Consider the following 20,827-nt stretch of genomic DNA (forward strand, 5'->3'; position numbering starts at 1 on the left):
TCAGTTATTCAGTCAATCAATATCTAAGCGCTCACTTATATAAGGTTAATGATCCATTCTTCCTCATCAGCTGTTAGGTTAATTTTTTAACCACTGTCTCAGAAAAGTACGATCGGGTCAAGTTTGAATGTAAAGTCTTCTTTCCCCGATAACAGACAGTTTCAATGATTTAAAACACCACAGCAGACCACATGACACTCTCCTACAATAAACGATCTTTTGTACCCATAAAATGTCATAAGTGTTTTCCAATAAAACAGACCACGATGACGCATCACTGAGGGTTGAGCCACTGGGTTACAGTAAGAATAACTGGTCTTTCCTCTTCCTTCCTCCGTCCTCGACAAATCAGCCAATCAAATGGGAGCAACTCAGTGTATTTAGGCATTTAAACATGGTCAAGATGACCAGCTAAACCTCAAACCGAGCAGCAGAATGGGGAAGACAGGCAGTTTAAGTGAGTTTGGCACCTGATGGGCTGGTCTGAGTTTCCCATATTGCCATCTCTGGGGTTTGCAGAAAAATAGATAATATCTATCTGATGAGTCTCAATTTCTCAGAAATTGGTGTCAACAGCATGAAAGGCTGGATGCGTCCTTCCTTGTATCCGTGGTTCAGGCTGGTGGTGATGGTGTAATGATGAGAGGGACATTTTCTTGGCAGTCTTCAGACCTTTTATTGGAACATTATTTAGACATGTCAAAAAAAAAATCACAAAGCTCAAATAACTTTAAGTTTTTTGGGGGGGGTTAAATGCACTAAATGCCTTTTCGTTTTCACCTTTTTGGTGTGCATTATCTAAATTTTGAATTAATTTTAGCTTGATCACAGTTCACTTCCTTCTAAGCACTTAATTACTTTTCAGGGTGCAGGTATTTTCTCTCTACACACGGTGGCAGCAGAGGCCCAGACATGACAGCCATTCCAGTTTTTAACCCAATCATTGTGAAACTAAAACAAAAACGTGAACCTCAATACACTGCATGAAATGCATCCGAAAGTAAAACTCATAGTGTGAAAAGTATTTTTCAAGGCTTTTAGATTTTGTGTGCTTCTTTAAAGGGCAATCAAGGTTAATCATCTCAGTGGGTAGATTACTGCTGGATCTGCAAAATCCAAAATATTTTATTTCATCTGAGACTCTGGTGATATTCAGATTGAAGACTTTCAAAAATATTTTTTAAATCTCTCCTGGGGGGGGGGGGGGGGGGGGGGGGGGAAATTATTGTCTATTAATGGCTGTGTGTGCAAAATATGCAAACATAACACAGTTTGACAGGCATAAAATAGTATTTTTGCACCAACAAGGTGCTCTCCCAAAGCTGTCAGCCTGAAAACTGTTGCTGATAGCTGCTGATAGCTCTAAAACACATCTACGACAGATAAACAGCATCTGAAAGTCATGCTGTTAAGAAACAGGATAAAAACATCAAGCAAAAACCTGACGCAGGACCTGCAGATGATCCATCTACTGCTCACCAAAGGCTCATCAGAAATGGCCTCAGTGGAAGGACAGAATTTTTCATTTTCATTTTTCATGATAATGATCCCAAAAACACTGCCAATGAAGTACAAACATACTTGGGTAGAAAAACATTCAATGAATCCCTATCAGTCACGGACTGGCTTCCCCAGAACCCGGACCTCAATATTATTGAAGCAGTGTGGGATTCAACATCCAAAGAACAGCTTTGAATGTCCTTCAAGAAGCCTGGAGAACTATTCTTAAAGACTATAAGGCCATCTCAGAGAGTTCAGGCTGTGGTGAAGAGTAACAGTGCTCATTCCCATATATTGATTTTCAAGCTTGTTAGACTCTCACAGACTCTGATTCATCTAATATACTGCATTTCAGTTTATGTTTGGACATTTTTCATTGAATCGTTTTCCATTTTCCTACCAATGGATAAATAAATAGTGGCTTGGGACTTTTGCACAGCATCATGCAGGTTTGAAGGTTTGCTTAAAGCTGTAACAGGATCATGTGGCATTTCTGAGTCCAGTATTTTTTCTGTGCATATTTACTAATAATGGCCCCATTTCTGTGTCAAAAGGTCATTTTTTTTATACAAGTGTTACTTTAATGTCAGGACGTTAGCAGTATTTTTAAGGTGCTAATATTAGCCTCCATAAGTAAAAGTAACATTAAAGTAAGTTGCATTGTTTGTTTGCTAAATGTGCTGTTTGTTTTGCTCTTTCTAGTTCCTTTATTGTATAAAATTTTAATTTTGGATGTTGGCCTAAAGTGTCTGAACTGTTTATCTCATGATGAAACCAAATTCAGACTATTTATAGAAGGCTATTCTAATTTAGCAGGAAATATGAGTGATATTCAAAGTGCTTCCCTATGTTCCCTCAGAGCACAACAGATTAATTGTTGGCTTCATTATGCTGTATCATATTACACTGCATCTGTATTGTGATACAGGATAAGAATTTGTACAAGGTCCTGTAATAAAATAAGCTTTATTCAATTATGGATTGGAATGTAGGGTCTTCTTTCAGCTTGTCCTGGGCTCTGTCGCCCCCAGCAGGCGCAGAGCGGTAGTGCTACAATCACTCACAATAGGCAGTAGGAGTGGACGAGCCTGGGGGTGAGCAGGCGGGCTGTCTTCACAGGGAACTCTCCTGTAGGAGGTGATACTAAACCCTCCTTCTTTTCCGACCTGAAACAGGAGCCGGAGTCCGGAGCAGGATGTATTGATCTGTTTGTTTGTAGTGCGTCTCCGGCAGATCCTCCATGCGTCAGCCCCGGGAATGGATCAGGAATCCGGTGCGGCGTCTGCGGGGAGTTTCATCTCCCTGAATGAGCATGAGCAGAGGTATTACTCAGGTCTCCACGGTCTGTGCCAGGCTGACACTTCAGGAAAACTGTCGTCCAGTAAAGTGGCAGAGCTGTTCAAGGCGTCTCAGCTACCTCCCGAATCTCTGCATAAAGTGAGTGTGGTGCTTGTGTCTGCGGCTGCTTGGTCAGCTCATGTTATCAAGTGTGAGGGGCTGAGGGCTGCGGCTGCTGCTCCCTAAACCCCAGATGCAGGAGACACAGAGCCTGCGGTCTACTGTGTATAATAATGAGCCACATTTTCATTGTGATGCCTTTCTGATCTCTTTGTGTGTGTGTGTGTGTGTGTGTGTGTGTGTGTGTGTGTGTGTGTGTGAGAGAGAGAGAGAGAGAGAGAGAGAGAGAGAGAGAGAGAGGTTTCACAAACCCTCTTTCTCCCCCTCCTCTTCTACACAGGAAGCCAGTCTATTTACGTATAGGAGGGTATAGCTGAGCATGTGTCTGTAGGTCTCATCACTACATTAGTAGCTGTGTCGGTCCTCAGATGTCACCTTGGAGATGTTGTAGTTTAGGTTAAGGTTAGGCCTTTTGCACTCATTTCTAATAAGCTTGTTTACTGTAACCAAGGATTTTTTGATGTGATCAGCACCAAGAACAGCCTTTGTCAGTAGTTATGTTTACAAATTGTTGTGCTGTCCCCTTTAAGAATAACAACCATGGTTCTGAAATTTTAAACTATTCACTTCCAGAGGTTGACCCATACTAAATTTTGAGTGGCCGGCACCAAGTATTTGTGAAGAAAAACTCAATATTGATCCATCAGAAAATAAGATTTTTATAGATAAATGCATAATATTCACATTCAAGTATTCTGCCTGCTCAGAAGTGATGCACTCTGAATGTAGAAGGAAAACCACTTTTTCATCCGTCATCTGTTCATCATCAGACTGAAATAGTGAAATCATAGTGAGTTTCTTATCACTGTGATTTAATAAAGCAAATATCACAAAGTAATCTGGATACAGGGACTTTTGAAAAACTGAAGCAACCTTTTGTCAGACAAATTATCTTAAAATGAGAAATAATTTAACTCAATCAATAATAAATAAATGGTCAGTTTGGTTATTTCAGCTCAGCAGTTCATCTGATATGGAAATCATAACCTATAAATTTCTGTGATGGATTATAAAACATATAGATTCTTCAGACTTGGTGAGGTTTAATATGGCACATAAATGGCTGTTAAAGCAGTTTTACAAAGACAGCAATCTATCTGAAACTTACAATACTTAAAAAGTCAAACATTTAAAGCATATACCATATCATTTGTGGTTATGGATCTTAAAACTTGTAAAACCCACCACTTTATTAACCAATGCTTTCAAAATCCTTTCTGAAAGAATGAGGGTCTAATTAAAAGCAGACAAAACTAACACGTAAACAAATTTAATTAAAACTTTTACTGAGCTCCTTGTTTTTCTTTGCGTGTTATTAATTACGCTTTATGGGCTGATACCCGACAAGCTTGACAGACAACTTAATAGCAGCGGTGGTGTTAACTGTGTCTCGCTGGCTGCAGCATGAAAGAACCCAGTGAGAGTCATTTTGCCGACCCATCACAGGAATAAAAACACATTTTTCCAGCTCAGATGAGCACAGCGGGTCGCTGTCTCCGTTCACGCCACCCTCTGTCCCAAGGGGTCTGCTCCCTTCGATGGGAGGCTATTGTGTCTCTGCGTGGGTGTCAGGAAGTTTGGCACTGAGCCGCACTTCCTTCCTGTCCGGCCTGGATCGCTGCCACCGCTTTGGGGTGATTGACACGCAGCCTTCTGAGCTGTGTTTTGGCCCTGCGGCAGGATGCCTGCGCGATCACTCCTGAAGTCACTGCTGACTTCTGGGTCATCATGTCACACAGTATCAGAGACTGGCTTATGTCCTCTCTTGCCTCCGTGAGTTAAATGTCATGTTGTGGCTCTTGAGGTTGTGCTACAATCATGCTATAATATTTGCTAAAACAAAGGACATTTTCCACCTTGTGCTGTATGTAGAGGTGTGTTCTGCTGATTTATGATTTAGTACATTTAGACAGGAAGTTTCTTTCTTTTTTTTTCCTAACTGATCTGTTTACAGCAGATAAATAAAAAAGCACGAGGCTTCCGCCTGCTGCAGTGAGGTCAGCTGTTGTGCTCATTAAATGGATGTATAAAGACTTGGGGTCACACTGCTATTGCCTGAGATTAACTTTACCGCCATGTAAGCGGATGTCCCTCATAACATTTTATCATGGGAAAGTAACAGCCACTGCAGCCACTGTAAATCCCAACCTATACAATTCGCAGTACATTTGTAGTTCATTTTCCTGCCATGTGTTTGTGCGTAAATGCCACGTTTAGGTTCCTACACAGAAACGATGTGTTGACAGATGTGCTGTCAAACCTGTCCAGATGAATGAGGGTGTGGTCAGAGTTCCTGTGCTCACGTCCTGGTTTGATGGTGCTGGTGCTGCTAGCTGATTGTTTAAAAATATTAATGGAAAAAGGCATATGACTGATATATCAGTACGTAAGTTGTCTAGTATGAAAAAACTGTTTGTGGTACTTTACAAATGGCATCATCACATTGTTTGTCCAGGGGTTCCTCCAACAATCTGCAGTGCATATAGTAGATAGTGTATCACAGCAAAGAAGTAGTTGATGTGCAAACGTTCAGTGTTATCACTGTAATTTGCTGACTAATTTGTTAAATAGAGCAAACACTGACCACCTTTTCTTTCCACTATGACGTACTGTTTAATCAAACCTAAAGTAAGTGTAAGTAGGTTTAAGTGCGCTTACCTCCTGCAAGATTAATGGCTGATTCTAAATTAAGAGCGTGTGGTTAATTGGTTGTTTCCCCTCCAATGGACTGATGACCTGTCCTCTTGGTCCTGCCGTATGATGGTTGGACTATAAGAATATAAATAGAGAGTTATTTGTCTGTGGCCACATCTAATCAACCAATCACATGCTAGAAATTCAATGGATTCAGGCATCTAGACATGACCTGCTGAATCTCTCAGAATGGGGAAGAAAGGTGATTTACGTGACTTTGAACGTGGCATAGCTGTTGATGCCCGCCAGACTGGTCTGAAATTTGCCCGAAACTGCTGATCTGCTGGGACTTTCCCACAAAGTCACCTCTAGAGTTTACAGAGAATGCTGTGGAAAAGGGAATGGTAAATTGAGGCTACAATTCAAAAGGCTCACCGAAATTGGACAACAAAAGATTGGAAAATCACTGGCAGGTTTGATTTCTGCTGTGAAACTTGGATTGTAGGGTCATAATTTTCTGTAAACACAATCAAAGCATGGATCCATCCTGCTCTGTATCAACGGTTAACGCTTGTGTTGGCATAACAGTATGGGGTATACTTTGTTGGCATACTTTAGACCCCTTAGTACCAACTGAGTTTTGTTTATAATACCATAATGTTGTTGCTGATCATGCCCAGCCCTTTATGAATCTATACCATGAAAAATTAAGACAATTTTGAATTTCAAATGGGGCCTAATCCTATACTGGCAATATATTTAAAAATATCAAAACGCAGTCTTGCTTTTATTACTTTAGACACTTAAATAAAGATTTTTATACAGTTAAACAGTACACATGCACTGCAAAGACAACATATACATATATATGTACTAATTATTAGAATACTTTCACACACCAAAACTGGGGCAAACTGAACATGGTCGAGAGGTCCAGTTTGTGACTTAGTTGAACAGGAGCTGCCAGCTACAGCTGTACATGTTGACATCCACCTGTCAGTTAAAGTGTCTATTTTCCTAATAATGTCCTAACTCGGGCGAGCTATAAATAATCCCTGTGCAATGGGTAGGAAATTGTAGAACCATTCTCACTTTTTGGCGTTGTATTTTTCAGCTTTGGGGGCTGCTGTTTGTTTCCAACCCAGAACTCAAGTTACTCCTAAGAGTCAAATGCTGATTTCTGTGCTTTGTGTCTGTGAAACAGCTGATGCTTAACACCACAACAAACAATAAGCTAAATCTGGCGTAACTGCTGACAGTTGAAACATCAATGCCACCCAGACTGCTTTTTGTATCCACAATAGATGTGAACCCATGGATTAATCTTGCATCTTGCACATCAGTCAAATACTTTTACATTAAAATGTAAAAGTAAAGAGAAAAAAAGAAGTTCCTGACTGCTAACAAACGCTGATCGTGGTTTTTATCAGCAATGACAGTGGATCTGGTCAGATTATTCTCCCTAGTACTACAGGGTAATATGTTGAATAACGTGGCTCTTCTCTAAAATTACATCCTTAGCTAGCCATAAGATTCAGTAGTATCCACAAAGTTGCACCAGTGTTGACGAAGCGAGCGCTGAAATGCTTCTGGCATCATTCCACCTTCCTTAAATAACTTTCCCCTAAGGCCGTAGATCTGACCTGTCAGTCTGGTTCCTGAAGGCCTTCGCTGTTCTTCCTGCAATAACCTCACCATCTATCATTTTTCCGCTGAAATCAGGCGCACACATCAGTGCTGCAGACCTGACCTCCGGCTGTATGCTCAGCCTCTTCTCACAAGACTGTAGCTGTTTTGGATGTCCTGCCCCTGTGAAAGCTGTTTAATGAATACACTGCAGGTCAAGCAGAAATAATGTCTCATAAGGCAACATGAGCCCTTTGGCCTCATTAGACAATAGATAGGAACAGGGCCCCATGTTCTTCGTATTTCAGAAGTGCATACCACTAAATGTTTACTAAAATGGGCTGATGTAGGCTTCTTTTTTTTTTGGTGACGTATAAAAAAGTAGACCTTGCTTTGAATTTTGTCAGTTTATGAAAACATGTTTGTGTTACTGCTTTTAATTCCATTGTTGCCACAATAAAATATCTATCTGGATTTCATGAATCCAGCCTTAGTGGAGATGTGGAGAATGGCCAGAAGAAGAGGGCATTAAATGTTGGTGAGGATCCAGAGCACTTAGGCTACTGTAAAATTTGCAAGATGGCATTGGCCTTGGTGGAAAATGTGCTCTAGTGATAAAACCAAGGGTGCCTTATTGAGTTGCTGGGACAGTTTGACAGGGAAAGAACACCAACATAATTTAAAGTTTACTTTTCAATTTAGAAGAAATGTCTCACCCACAAATAAGCCAAACAATAAAGGGATGTATGGCCAAAAAGTAGCATAAACAAAACAGTTAGCTTACCCAGTAATAACAAAACGGGTTGCTTTAAAACTGCTTTAAGAGATTTTTTTCTAAATTAAATGGACATGTCATGTTTATTGTGTTCATTTTTAAGCTATTTAAAATGATAGTGATAAATGGTGTTACCATACTAATTGTTTTCTTCACTGCCACAGATTTAAGTTAAGCTAATGGGGGGGGGGGGGGGGGGGGTGTCTCAAACTCCAGGCCTCAAGAGCCGGTGTCCTTCAGGTTTTAGATATCACCCTGTTTCAACACACCTGAATCAAATTATTTGTTCATTACCGGGCTTCTGGAGAACTTCAAGATGTGTTGAGGAGGTCATTTAGCCATTTAAATCAGCTGTGTTGGATCAAGGACGTCTAAAACCTGCAGGACACCGGCCCTCAAGGCCTGGAGTTTGACACCTGTGAGCTAATTATTTGCTTAGCTAAAAAAAATTGACTGTAATACCACAATTATCACTTAATTAATCAATAATTGGTTAAAAAGTATAAAAGCAACAAGGACTTTAAAAAAAAAGCTAAAATTCAGAGTCTGCTACTTCTAATCTAGTGCTAAGAGAAGCTAAACCCTGTGCTAATATGCTTAGCATAGCTATAGAGCTGTCCCTTTATTAATAAAGGTGTGGTGAAAAACTAAAGGACTGCAAAATGTGTTTTTTTGTTTTTTTTAAGGAAACAAAGCCAGGCTAGCATTTGTCAAATTTTGGCTAGCCTTTTTGCTAAATTAAGCTAAAATGAGGTTTGGTTCATATTTTAGCCAGGTAGATAGATAGGGTACTGTTTGGTTTCCTTAAGTCTAGACATAATATCTTAAAACCAGAGCGTAGAAGGTGTTATTACTTGATTCAGTATTACATCCTTGATTCAACTGTAGCTCAAGCGAGTGTTTACAAAAACAGACAGACATTTTCTTTCAATTATATTTTATCTTTTTTTTCTTTATTATTCCAGATAATCCTAATCCGCTGTGCTTCCCAGGAAGCATTGTACCTTGAAACAAAAGAGAAAAAGACAAACAGATTACACCGTGCTGATCTCTTGCATACTTTTCTTCTAGTTTTAGTCTATTTACCCATAATTTTCTACTATACATGATCTTGATCAGGGTGTAAAATAACCACATGCTTAAGATAGCCCTGGCTAGATTATATTTCTGTCACTGCAGGCAGCATGAAAGCTGAGATGTATGACATTGTTGGAGATAGATAACTGTGTCACAAATTCAGGGCATTGGTCGTAGCATGTTTCAGCTGGTTTCAGTTGTTCACAATGCAAAAGTCTTTTTTAAACTTGCCATCTTTTTCAGGTGACCGAGGTGTGTGGAGCAAAGCGTCTGGGTTACTTTGGTACATCTCAGTTCTACGTGGCTCTGAAGCTGCTCGCAGCTGCCCAGTCTGGTCTACCCATCCGCCTGGAGAGCGTAACCGCCAGTAAGTCTGCTGCTCAGAGAGGAGGCGTCTTATGAGAGGAAAAGGGGATCAGAAGATTATCTTAACATGGCAGGATTTGGCCTAATCTGGCTGAAAGGGGAGTCGCATGGAAAGGGCTAAGTGGGTTTGCCCTTATTACAAGGAGCACACAATCATTTACACCCTGCCCAAATAGGAAACCCTAATGTGTGTGGTTTTTTTTCTTCATAAAATCACATAGCTTCATGGATTATTAGAAGGAATATGTTTATCGGTTCATATTCATTTTTGTATGTAGTAGTAGCTCTCCTCAGCAGAATAAAGCCTGTAAAGAAGTTCATCCTGATTAATTCCCTTGTACTAATTATAGTTGTATCAAAGGTCATTGTGCTAGGCCTAAATCATGAGACAAATTTAAAAACACTTATACTGTCTATCCACTTAAGCATTTGAGTTGGTGTCAAAATAAATAATATATAATTTCTATCAATGATTTTTGTGCTGTCGCTCCAGATCTACCTCTACCTAGATTTGTTGGTTTGAAGAATGAACCAGAGATGCGATACTCGACTGTCCCTTCCTGCATAGACGCTCAGGGTGCACAGTGTGGCTCTGCACCCGGTTCTCTTATCTGGACTCCAGCAGACAGGAACACCTTCAGACATCTGGAGGCCAGCACAGACAAGAAGGTAAGCCTGTGTGCGCTGCCATCTGCTACTTTTGGCCTGTATGCATGCGTCAAAGTTATTATAGCTTAGTGCAGCTATGCAGTATGGCCAAGAAGTATGCAAATACATTCCAGTCAGCTCTAATCATCGGAGCAGTTGATGAGAGATTAGAGAAGAATGACAAGCCTCTTTCAGTCATTCCAGTTTGTCCTTAATCAGAATTACTAGAACTGGATGACCGGAGACCTCCCTGACCACAAATTGCAATAACTTAGTTATGCCAGCAGGGTCAAACTTTTGCATCAGTGTCATGGATTTGTTGTGTTTTTTGCATTTCAGCAACGGGTGCTTGCAGAACAGTCATAACTGAGAAGAAGTGAATGGAGCTAAATTGCAAAAATATGTATTAACCTAGTTTTTAAAGACAAAAGCCAACATTGTATTTATATTTTTTCAAATATAGGATGGATAACATGAACAAATTGAAATAAAATTACTAGCGCATGTTATTTGGTTGGTTAAGGCTTCATAATATAATGTTCCTGCTTAATGGCAGATGATAGCTAAACTTTAGGTGCATATGGTTGGTGGTTAGTTTAACTATTCATTTCATGAGTAAAATAAAAATATGGGGTTCCATAAAATACCTTGTGATGCTGTCATATCCCCAATACTCCCAGAAAGGTGATTTATTACAATCACAACCTATAAAAATTAGTGCTGTCAGCATTAATCTCGTTAAAGCCTAATAGGCCTAATAAAACCGGGCCTATTAAATAATAAAACGTTAAACATTAAAGCCATAACCGCATTAATGAGGCAAATCTCCGTTAGCAAGTTAGCGCAGATCGTTGTTTGGTACCGGGCCGCGAGAGATGAGGCTCGGGTGTGAAATTTATGGTTTTCAGGGTTCTTGTCGTTACCTCAGTTTCCCTGGGTCTTTTCCCATGTTGTAGTTGTGTGTCTTATTTTGAAAGAAATATGTATGTGCTACCATAGCGACCAGAGAGCTTTAAGGAGCAGAAAGGAGGATGGTACTCTCAATGTTGTTGGCACATTTCAGGAGGACGCTGCTAATAAAGTTACTCAATTACACAGTAAATCTGCATTTATTATTATATTTACAAAATACCAAAGTTTTTGTCTTGGTTGTGTCATTTTATTTTGTTGTATTTATCCACAACACCTTAAAGGCCGGTCCGTGAAAATATTGTCTGACGTTAAACCGGTCCGTGGCACAAAAAAGTTTGGGGACCGCTGTTCTAGACGACCTTGCAAGGGCCCCCTATGAACCCAGCAGTGTAGAAAGTGGAAATTCTATAAAGAACTTTATTATCATTGGTGCTCTGGTGGACTACAAAGATGGAATGCAAACATGTCATACTCTGAAAAACTAGCCCACTGGAGGGTGAACTAAGTGTTGTGACGGTAGGCGATAAGAACTTAGCTGCTAGCTTATGTAGTTATGTGTAAGAAAGCTCCTTTAGTTAGCCAAGGGATTTGCGAACATAATATTTTTACTTATATCTTTTCATTCTGCTACAGCACAAGTTGCATATTTTAAAAAATGGTTTGAAGAAATATAACAGCCTAAAACTGACATCTGGATTAAGACTTATCAGTGATTCATGGTGTCCCTGTTCTTCTTACTGATGCCACACATCTTATGGTCTGTGTAAGCTGTTTTTGATTTAGACCTCTGCATTAAATCTATGCTGTAGGTACGTCACAACTGCAAATGTGCTATAACTTATTGTTGACAACGTGTTGACGCAGCCCAAAATGGCTGTAATGGTACCGTTCTTCCCTCCTACCCAGGAGAAACTCCACCATCAACCAATTTTTTGGGGCGCCAAAACTGCAGAGCACACTGTGGACAAATATAAATACTAGCAACAGCATCGGCCACTTAGGTAGGCAGAATCTTAGGCTGTATAAAGCACAGTTGAGTCACCTAGAGAAATGTTCACGTGCTACATGCTGGTTTGTTTGTGTGAAATAACAAATACTTCCTCCACGGTTTGAGAGAGATAAAATTAATATTGATCACAACTAAGTTCAGGTTACTTGTTTGTCCTGTCTGCAACAGTATCTGTTTCTCATGTGGGCTCTTTGGACAATTAATTACCCACCCCTTATTTATACTGTCCCTGTATTTAAAGGAACCTTGGTCGCCACCACGATCCCCGTGTAGCTCACCACCTCGCTCGCCACTGACATATCGCAGTTACCCATACACAAAGCAGAGAAATGGAGTTGACCCGCAAATCGGTGAGATCCTTTTCACTCCTATTAAAGCTGGAAATCAGAATTTTTAAAACCCTTTTTTCCCTTTTAAGTTAAGTTCTACCACCATCTGTGCAGTTGTAGAGTTCTCCAGATTCTTCACGTGCCATAAACTGTCTGATTTAGCATGTTTGGAGCTTGCTTGTACATTTGTAATTAACATACAAGTCGGACTGAGAAATGAAAACGATGAGGTTTTCCCGAGTTTCTGACACCTGTTCATTCCTCGAAACTTTCGGTTTCTTTCTTCTCACGGTTCCTTTTGATCTGTAAATCTTTCATTCTCTCAGATCACATTTTCCAGGAGTGTAATCAGCAGGAAATCATTGCATGTCAGTCTCAGGTTTCTCCTCCGTCAAAGCTGTGTTTTTCTCTTCTATCCTTCAGCCTATGAAAGCAAACATTCCTCGCGGCCGATCGTTCAGCTGGAGCAGCACTCCTCACCAAGCAAATACGGGACCAAACCCACTGTGGAGCATCCAGCTATGGCTCAGGTACTGATGTTTTTCTCTTTAAAGATTTACAAATATGTTTTATTAAGTCTGTATTATGCCACTTTGATTTTCTGTATGTGCTCAGGCTTCCTCAGTAGAAAGGCTCGAGCAGCAGGGTGTTTCAGATTATACTGAGGATGACCCCTGGAGGATCACAGAAGAACAGCTGGAGTATTACACTAATCAATTCAAGAGCCTGCAGCCTGACCTGGGGGCTCTCATCCTGGGTATGGACACCCCACCTGCACCTCAAATGCATTCATCTACCAATTCATCATCCATTTAAAAAAAACAAAACAAAAAACAACATCTTGCTATAAAAGTATTCCACTGTTTTTTGCACTTTGTTATTTCAAGGAGCTGTAGCAAAAAATTTCTTCACAAAATCCAAGCTCCCAATTCCAGAGCTGTCCCACATTTGGTAAGTGCTGCTGACTCATGATGGTGTTGTCTGTGTCCTTGTTCTGCTCTGGGGTCAGTTTGGTGTTTTTCAGCCAAGAGCCTCAGCATGCCCTCTGAGGCAGACAGAGGCCTTTAAAGTGCAGACCAGTGCTACACTTCTCCTCCTCAAAGGGAAAAGGTTTCGCCTCAGGAACATTCTTTAACTCTTTATTTAATGAAATAAAGGGGGAAGATGAGATTACATTCGTTTGAACTGGAAAACTGGTTTAATTTCCTCTTATTTGAAATTACAACTTTTTTTAAAAGTATTGTTTTTTTGTTTTTTTTTGGCACAGTTAGATTAAAAAAATGAAGCTCCAGTTTATGGACATCAAACTATAACCCACTGGTGAAGACAGTAGTCTTCTTAATGGCTCGTTAAATTGAGTAAGGCTCAGTTTAGGCAGTCTCAAAATTAGTCTTATATCCTTGGAACTATGATTATTTACCTTCATGTAATTATACTCACTGCTAGATGGGAAGAATGAAGCTGTAAGCAGATAAACATTAACATAAAATGCCATATAACAGCAGTTGGTGGTCAAATTATATTATTGGCACCAAAATATTTACTCATGGTATTGTAGTTTATGTCAATTTAATAATAATAAATTAATACAAGTATATACAATCTACAGTATTTCTAGTCAACACGCTAAGTTACCTTATCTTGGCTGCTGGGATGAAACAGAGATCAGCAAACATAAATGTCAAATTAGCTTATTTACGTAACTAGTCTGTGACTGAGTAAGAAAACCTTCAACAAAAAGACATGAGGCTATTACTCCGTTTTTTAAAGTTGGATATTTGGGGATTTTTTTTCCCTTTTTTTGCTGAGTTACTGTTATGCTTTTGTTAGTTAACTAACATTAGTAACATTAAGAAAGAAAAATATGCCGATATAGCTAGCAGCAAGTTAGCTTAGCTTTAGCTTATAATGCTAGAAGCAGGCTCTCAGAATAACTCTCAAGCTTTGCTAACTGCCTGCAAGCAGAGGTTGGCGTCAGTGTCAAACTCTTTCTGTAATGTTGACAGAAGAGTATTTGCTTATATCTTCACAGTTTATGTTATTATACAGTATGTCATGGCTTAGCTTTCACTTGTAATAAATTTTGAATAAGACAAAATCTATACAGAATGCCTGCTAACCGCTAATGCAGTATCATGTTTAAAAGGCCAACTAAACATTGTGGCAACACTTCATTTTACTGGTGTATAATTTCAGATTAATGTCCCTGTAATTATAATAGTTTCCTGGAAAGAACTTGGTAATATGTCACAAATTTATGAAACTGGAGACTGTAATTTATATACTTCTGCTCAACTGATTCTAACATATTACTGGTTTAAGTAGTCTTTGTGGTCCGTGCATTGCATGCCTGCTACTAAATTAATCTTTATCTGTTTTTAAATAAAGATTCAGTTTCAAAGAAAGCTATATTTTCCAAGAATTTTGAACAGATTATCAAGTGCTTTCCACAAAACTTAAATGCAAAGTGTTAACAGAATAGTTTCATGCAGCTTTATGTGTTATTATTGTTTCACAGCTCCATTCTCAGGTTTTGCATATTCTTTGTGTGTCATCTCTTTTAAAGGGAGCTGAGTGATGTGGATAGAGATGGGGCTCTCACGTTTTCTGAGTTTTGCACAGCGTTCCACTTGATTGTGGCCCGAAAGAATGGTTACCCTCTGCCAGAGACGCTGCCTCCCAGCCTGCGGCCGGGGTTCATGCAGCATGAAGAGGACATACCGGACACTCATGAAGTACGACGGACACAAGTAGCAAAAACTAATTATTTGGGTTATGAATTTATTCAGACTTAGGCTCTTTATACCGTGCTTTCTCAACAGAGTGCAGGGCCTTTAATTGTCTTTGAGGATCCTGGACGGAGGCCGAATCAGATGGTAAAACAAAGCGTCAGTGGTTTGTTTAAAATGTTTATTTGTAGTTTCATCCTGTTGCCTGTAGGGGCCACTAGCAAGCTGAACACGAGACAGAACAACTAGGTTCAAGTACATTGCATACCAGGCAACAGGTTGAGCTTAGAGCATCTTTTACTTCCTGAAATGAACACTGAAACTAAATGAAACTATTTCAGTCTTTGCAGGTCCTGATTTTCTTTGCGCCATGTTTTTTTTAGGACCCGAGCATTATGCAGAGACTCCAGCCAAGCTTGATCTCAACGAAACAAGACTTGAAAGAAGAATCCAGTAAACAAGGTAATTATAAAGCTATTAGTTTGTTTGTTTTTTTCTGAGTAACAAAAAGTTATGCTTATTAAAATCACATGTAAAACAGATTCACTTTGAACTGGGTACTCTCCCAAAGGTATAACACTATAGTAACTGGGATAATGGTTCTCAAAAAATCCCATGGTGCTCTTTCAGTACTTCTTCTTTCCAAGCCATGTGCACAGAAATAAATCCACCATACAGTAAGTATGGTAATTTCCTTACACTAACAAACAAAAGGACAATACATGTCTGTTATCCCACTCATCCTCTAAGAGTAAACAAAGCAGAGAAAGAATGCTAACATATGTTATTTCTTAGTCCAAAAAAAGATCTCAGTTTATGCGATACTGAAATAAAGCGAATCTATTCAGTGAACTATAATTTCTTAAGTAGTGAGTAAATGCTGCTCTGATATGCTCTTGATGGACGGGTGTTTCAGAGTGGGCCCTTGGGGGCCAAGTGTGTATGAAGACATTATTAGTCTAAGCAGAGTTAAGGCAAAATTTCTTTATTGCTTATCAGAGTTTTTAAATGCGGGAGGAAAAAACACTTTTTTTTGTTGCATCGTCATTTCTGATCTTTCTTTTTTACTGTGTCTACAGATGTGAAGATGCTCGCGACATCTCAAGACAAAGAAACTTTTCAGCTCGGTGCTTTTCTTGAGCGGCCAGGTGAAACTAACCCTTCCCTTAGCATGGGGGAGATTTCTCTGTTCCTGTGTAAAAGTACATCATGTGTTGCAAGTTTCAGATGAGCTCGAGTTGGTGGGGTGCCACAAATACCTCAGTACTTTCTCTGAGTTGGGGATCTTTCCTCTTTTGTCTGCTTCGGTGAAAATGCTTGTTTGTTGTGATTTGGTTGCATTTTCTAAGCTCACGACTCTCTCCTGGCTAGATGTAAGATATATTTTTGGTGCAAGATAAAAATAAAAAGTAACCCTGGTGGTTATTATCTGCCTACAGATGATTGATTGAAAATTAGCACACTTATTAGTATTCATCTTTCTTACAGAACCGCCTCAAGATCTGGATCCACAGATGAAGACAAAAACTAGACCAAGGTGACAATGAACCCACTCCAACTAAAATGATTAAACTTGAGCTGCTCATTAACCATTATTACATTTTCTCATCCGTGTGACCTCCAGGTCCTACTCCAGCACTTCAATCGAAGACGCTATGAAGAAGGCCGAGGAGCCACCCACCCCTCCCCCTCGACCCCAGAAGACCCACTCCAGGGCCTCATCACTGGACCTCAATAAGCTCTTCCAGCAGGGCGCTCCAGGTATGACCTACTCCTCCCATCATATTATCCCTGTAATACGGAAGGTGAGAAGCACAAACAGCTGGGAGCAGCAGTGCTTTTTGCAACTGAGTTATTATGCGTCGTTTATGGCAGTTCTCCTTTTACGGGGAACAAAAGCAGAAATGGAGATGCGTGGTTTTCAGTATTCAGTCTGAAAGGTGAGAGACTCACAAGAGAGCCATTCAGTTTGTGGTTATAAATGTGCATGGTATATTTGAGTTTAAGGAGGGAAATCTGTATCCTGAGAGCAAAGCAGGGGTATGACATCATTGCAATGTAAGCTTTTCACTTGGGATTCCAGGAGTAAAAAGTGGATGGTTGCTGCCTCCTCCAGCCCTCCCTCCTAGACCGACAGCTTCGCAGGTAATTCCTGTTTGATTAAGATTTTGACGGTAGTACTGCATGCTAGTGAGCAAAGCAATACAACAACATCATTTTTTCTCAGATTAAAAGTGACAGAAATCTTCTTTCCTGTCAGGTTTCTCATTTTATCGGCGCTTCGGAGAAAACTGTCCAGAGTAAAGTGCAGCAGCCAAACTTTGCTGACTTCAGTCACTTCAGAGAAGAGGTGAGCATTAAACCTGAACCTCTGCCTTGTTTCAGTGGGAATTTGCAAATGTAGCAAACAGCAACACAAAATGCAGTTACAAAAAGAAATGTCAGCATTTTCCACTTCACAACTTTCCATCGCAGATATATAAAAGTGTCGTCAAAGACGTGCTTGGGAAAAGTATGCGTTTCTATTACGAGACACAAATAAATGAAAAGGTTGACAGAAGTGTACATGAAAGTCTATGCAAATTAGATGGCTTTTTAAGGCCTAAATTGTGTATTTGTTAAAAATCCTTCCTGAGAAGGCAGTACTACTCAAAGAGTTTCCAGTGGTGCTACTCAGTTTCTTAAAGCAAGTTACATTCAGACTGAATTGAATGCAATACACGAGTCGTTCCTTTCAGTATGTTTTTAATGATAGTTGGCTTTAAGGACCTGTGAAAATGCTGAAAGGTTTGTAATAAATTAAACTGATGGTTCTGCTCATCATTTTTTTTATTTTGAAATACTCCTGCATCCTCTCAGGAAGAGCACTTCCTTTTTCTCTTTGTGTCATTTTTGTACTTCTGTTTATTCTGACAACTTAGACATTTCCTCTTCCTTCAGTAGGAAGCCTAATCTAAAAATCATGGGTAGGCACCATATTAGGAAGTATCCTCACTTCAGAATCCTCCGTGTCCTTCAGCACATATGCTGCTTGTAAAACTGAGCTGATTTTGTGGTTGCTTTCTAATGAATCGCTTTATAAACTTCACTACTGCCTTATGATAAGTAACACAAACGCTAATTACTGTGGTGCATTTGGTACTTTTATCAATGTGCGTGTTTGTTTAAATGAGCCGCACACCCCACAGCCATAATCAACGCTGTGTGCACATGGAAAAGTACTGTATTTTACTGCACTACATTTCCTGGAACTGCAGGTGGAAAAAAAATCCCCATTCCTTTCTCAAAGGTTATTGTATTTGCGCAGCTATGTTCAGTATTTGTTTTTCTTGTGGGAGTGAAGCGATTTTGGCAGCTTTTTCTGTCTTTATGGCGTCCAAACCTCTGGCTTTCATTACAAAAATCATATGTAGTTTTAAGGTCAAAAGGCAAAGCAGCTCCTGCTTCAGTACTGCCCCTCGCATCAGGTGTTGTGTGTTCTAAATCATACTCTTCATTAGACAAGATGTGCTTGATGTGTCAGTTTTTGTGACGTGCTAAAAATGTGAAACTGAACGATCACAATGTGCATAGATTAGATTTGTTATTGGCCCAGCATCTGCCCACGTTTTGGTGTGGATGTAGGGTTTTTTTCTAGTTTTTGAATGCTGTAAATCAGCGGTCCCCAACCCCCGGGCCACAGACCGGTACCAGTCCGTGAGTTGTTTGGTACAGGGCCGTGAGAGTTGAGGCTCAAGTGTGAAATTTATCGTTTTCAGGGTTTTTATTGGTTTTTATCGTTATTTTTTAAATTGTTTTTATTGTTAACTCGGTTTCCCTGGGTCCTTTCCTGTGTGTTATGAGTAAATCTTCTTTTTTTGTACCAGTACTGGTTTTACTTTAAGGTGTTGCGGATAAATACATCAAAGGCCGGTCCGTGAAAATTGTCAGACATAGACTAGTCCGTGGCGCAAAAACAGTTGGAGACCACTGCTGTAAATCACTCAGTTCTAACTTCTGTCTTTGTCATCACTTATCTTTAAGGTGCCCTTTCATTACCCTCACTCTGACCTTGGATCCATTACTCTTTCTTCTCCTCCCCATCACGTTAGAGCACGGCCATCTCTCTGTCTCCCCACATGGTGTTTTACTTAATTAAAACCAGCTGCACTAGATCATCCCAAAGGTAGCTATAAGATGTACATTTCTCACTTAGTAAGGCAAATAGAAATCCACACCAGCCCAAGCTCCTCAGAGAGGCATTGTAAATCAGTGAAGTATAAGCATCCTTAAAAATAACTTCCTTTTACATAAAACATGTCAATCTTGAGTTAAGTGTGAATATTTTGACACCTGCTTTTGTGGGGAACTCATGGGAGCAGTTTAAGTACATGGCTATGTCTGAAATCACTCATTACTTACTGTATTACAGTATTATATTCTGTAGTGAGTATTACTATACCTGATGCGCTGAAGTCAAAGTAGCCCTAAATGTGGTGAAAAACAGGTGGTCACTATTGAAGCATCATGCACTGCATTTAAGAGAAAACTAGAGGGAGGAATGAAGCTTGTTGAAGTACTGATATTGTTATTTTGTTATTTTCTGAAAGCCTGGGAGAAATGACCCTAATGGTAAACTTGATCTGTGAGGTCAGTAAAAGCTTTGATGTCACGTTTTACGTCTCAATTGTTATATTTAAGTTTCATTTAACGCAACATGAAATTTGTGGTCAGAGCAAACGAGGAGACCAAATCGGGGTTTATTTTTAGGGTGGGCCTGCTTTGTGACTGAGCCACAAAGTTTGCGAGTGAGAGATTTGTAGTTAACAAACCAGTGGGTGGCATCACTGTAACCATGTCCATCTTTTAGGTACAGTCTATGTTATTGCCACAGTAAAACATATTAACGTATCTGTTAGCTCACTTATTATCCGTGCTTACCATCGGTGCAACTTTGTGCTGAACATTGGGGGGGGGGGGGGGGGGGGTCAAGATCTGTGCCTAATTAAATAAAAAAATCTGAGTAAATTTCCAAATGATTAAACATGCAACTATTTTGCTGGTAATAACTGAAATGAGAAAATAATTGAATTTTATTGGGGGGGGAGGGGTATATTGGTTGGGTCTGATTATTAGGGGGGTCATAACCCCCCTAACCCCCTGGAAATTACGCCCCTGGTGCTTACCAAGGTCCACTGGTCTCTTCCAGGAGTGGAGAGAGTCCAGCTGATCCATTGCATGCATTGATACATTCAGACAGAGAGTTGGACAAGGTTAAAGTTGTCTGTTTTTGATTTGTTGTGTCCAGTTTGTGTTTTGTTTCCTCTCGTTTGAATAAGCTTCCTTTGTCTCATTGCTCTTAAATATTCCAGTTGAATGAGGAAAGTTTTAAAAATGCACGCTCTAGAAACTGACATTGATGGCACTTCTTTAATACCAGCCTTTGCAGCTGATTTGACCACACACTCTGCTTATGGTTCTGCTGTGGTTTTTTTGCCGCTGTAGCAACTACTACAGCGTCTGTATGTTTCCATGCTGTGGCTGTGTTTCACGTCCAATGGAGCAGTGAATCTCAGGGCCATTTATTTGAAAGTCAGTTGGTGTTTCTGAACAAACTGCATTTTTAGGTTTCTTGGGTACAATTTACAACAGGAGCCTGCTTAAAGCATCACGAAAGCCCACTGCCGCCACAGTGAAGACTGCAGCCCGGACAAATTAGTGGATCAAATTCACTAAATCCAACATTAACAGATGGGAAAGGCTGTAAGAAATGCCTTCAACTTTC

The 20,827-nt window shown here is 39.9% G+C and overlaps 1 protein-coding gene across 2 annotated transcripts in view; it reads left to right on the forward strand.

Annotated features, from left to right (window-relative positions):
- Nucleotides 1-2,555: 2,555 nt before the first annotated feature.
- The window catches only part of reps2 (RALBP1 associated Eps domain containing 2), a 28,676-nt gene continuing 10,404 nt past the window's right edge, over nucleotides 2,556-20,827 (forward strand). Inside the window, exons 1-15 of one of the 2 annotated variants that reach the window (XM_085149929.1) lie at nucleotides 2,556-2,937; nucleotides 9,314-9,437; nucleotides 9,930-10,105; nucleotides 12,247-12,355; nucleotides 12,758-12,864; nucleotides 12,950-13,091; nucleotides 13,222-13,285; nucleotides 14,901-15,069; nucleotides 15,157-15,222; nucleotides 15,447-15,525; nucleotides 16,143-16,211; nucleotides 16,552-16,600; nucleotides 16,688-16,824; nucleotides 17,147-17,208; nucleotides 17,324-17,413. In XM_085149929.1, coding sequence (XP_085006055.1) covers nucleotides 2,758-2,937; nucleotides 9,314-9,437; nucleotides 9,930-10,105; nucleotides 12,247-12,355; nucleotides 12,758-12,864; nucleotides 12,950-13,091; nucleotides 13,222-13,285; nucleotides 14,901-15,069; nucleotides 15,157-15,222; nucleotides 15,447-15,525; nucleotides 16,143-16,211; nucleotides 16,552-16,600; nucleotides 16,688-16,824; nucleotides 17,147-17,208; nucleotides 17,324-17,413 — 1,623 coding nt within the window. In that variant the 5' untranslated portion in view covers nucleotides 2,556-2,757. The remainder of the gene's footprint in view (nucleotides 2,938-9,313; nucleotides 9,438-9,929; nucleotides 10,106-12,246; nucleotides 12,356-12,757; nucleotides 12,865-12,949; nucleotides 13,092-13,221; nucleotides 13,286-14,900; nucleotides 15,070-15,156; nucleotides 15,223-15,446; nucleotides 15,526-16,142; nucleotides 16,212-16,551; nucleotides 16,601-16,687; nucleotides 16,825-17,146; nucleotides 17,209-17,323; nucleotides 17,414-20,827) is intronic. The other variant, XM_085149930.1, reaches the window with a different exon arrangement.

The sequence above is a fragment of the Neolamprologus multifasciatus genome, chromosome 23 (genome assembly GCF_963576455.1).
Source record: "Neolamprologus multifasciatus chromosome 23, fNeoMul1.2, whole genome shotgun sequence".
NCBI lineage: Eukaryota > Metazoa > Chordata > Actinopteri > Cichliformes > Cichlidae > Neolamprologus > Neolamprologus multifasciatus.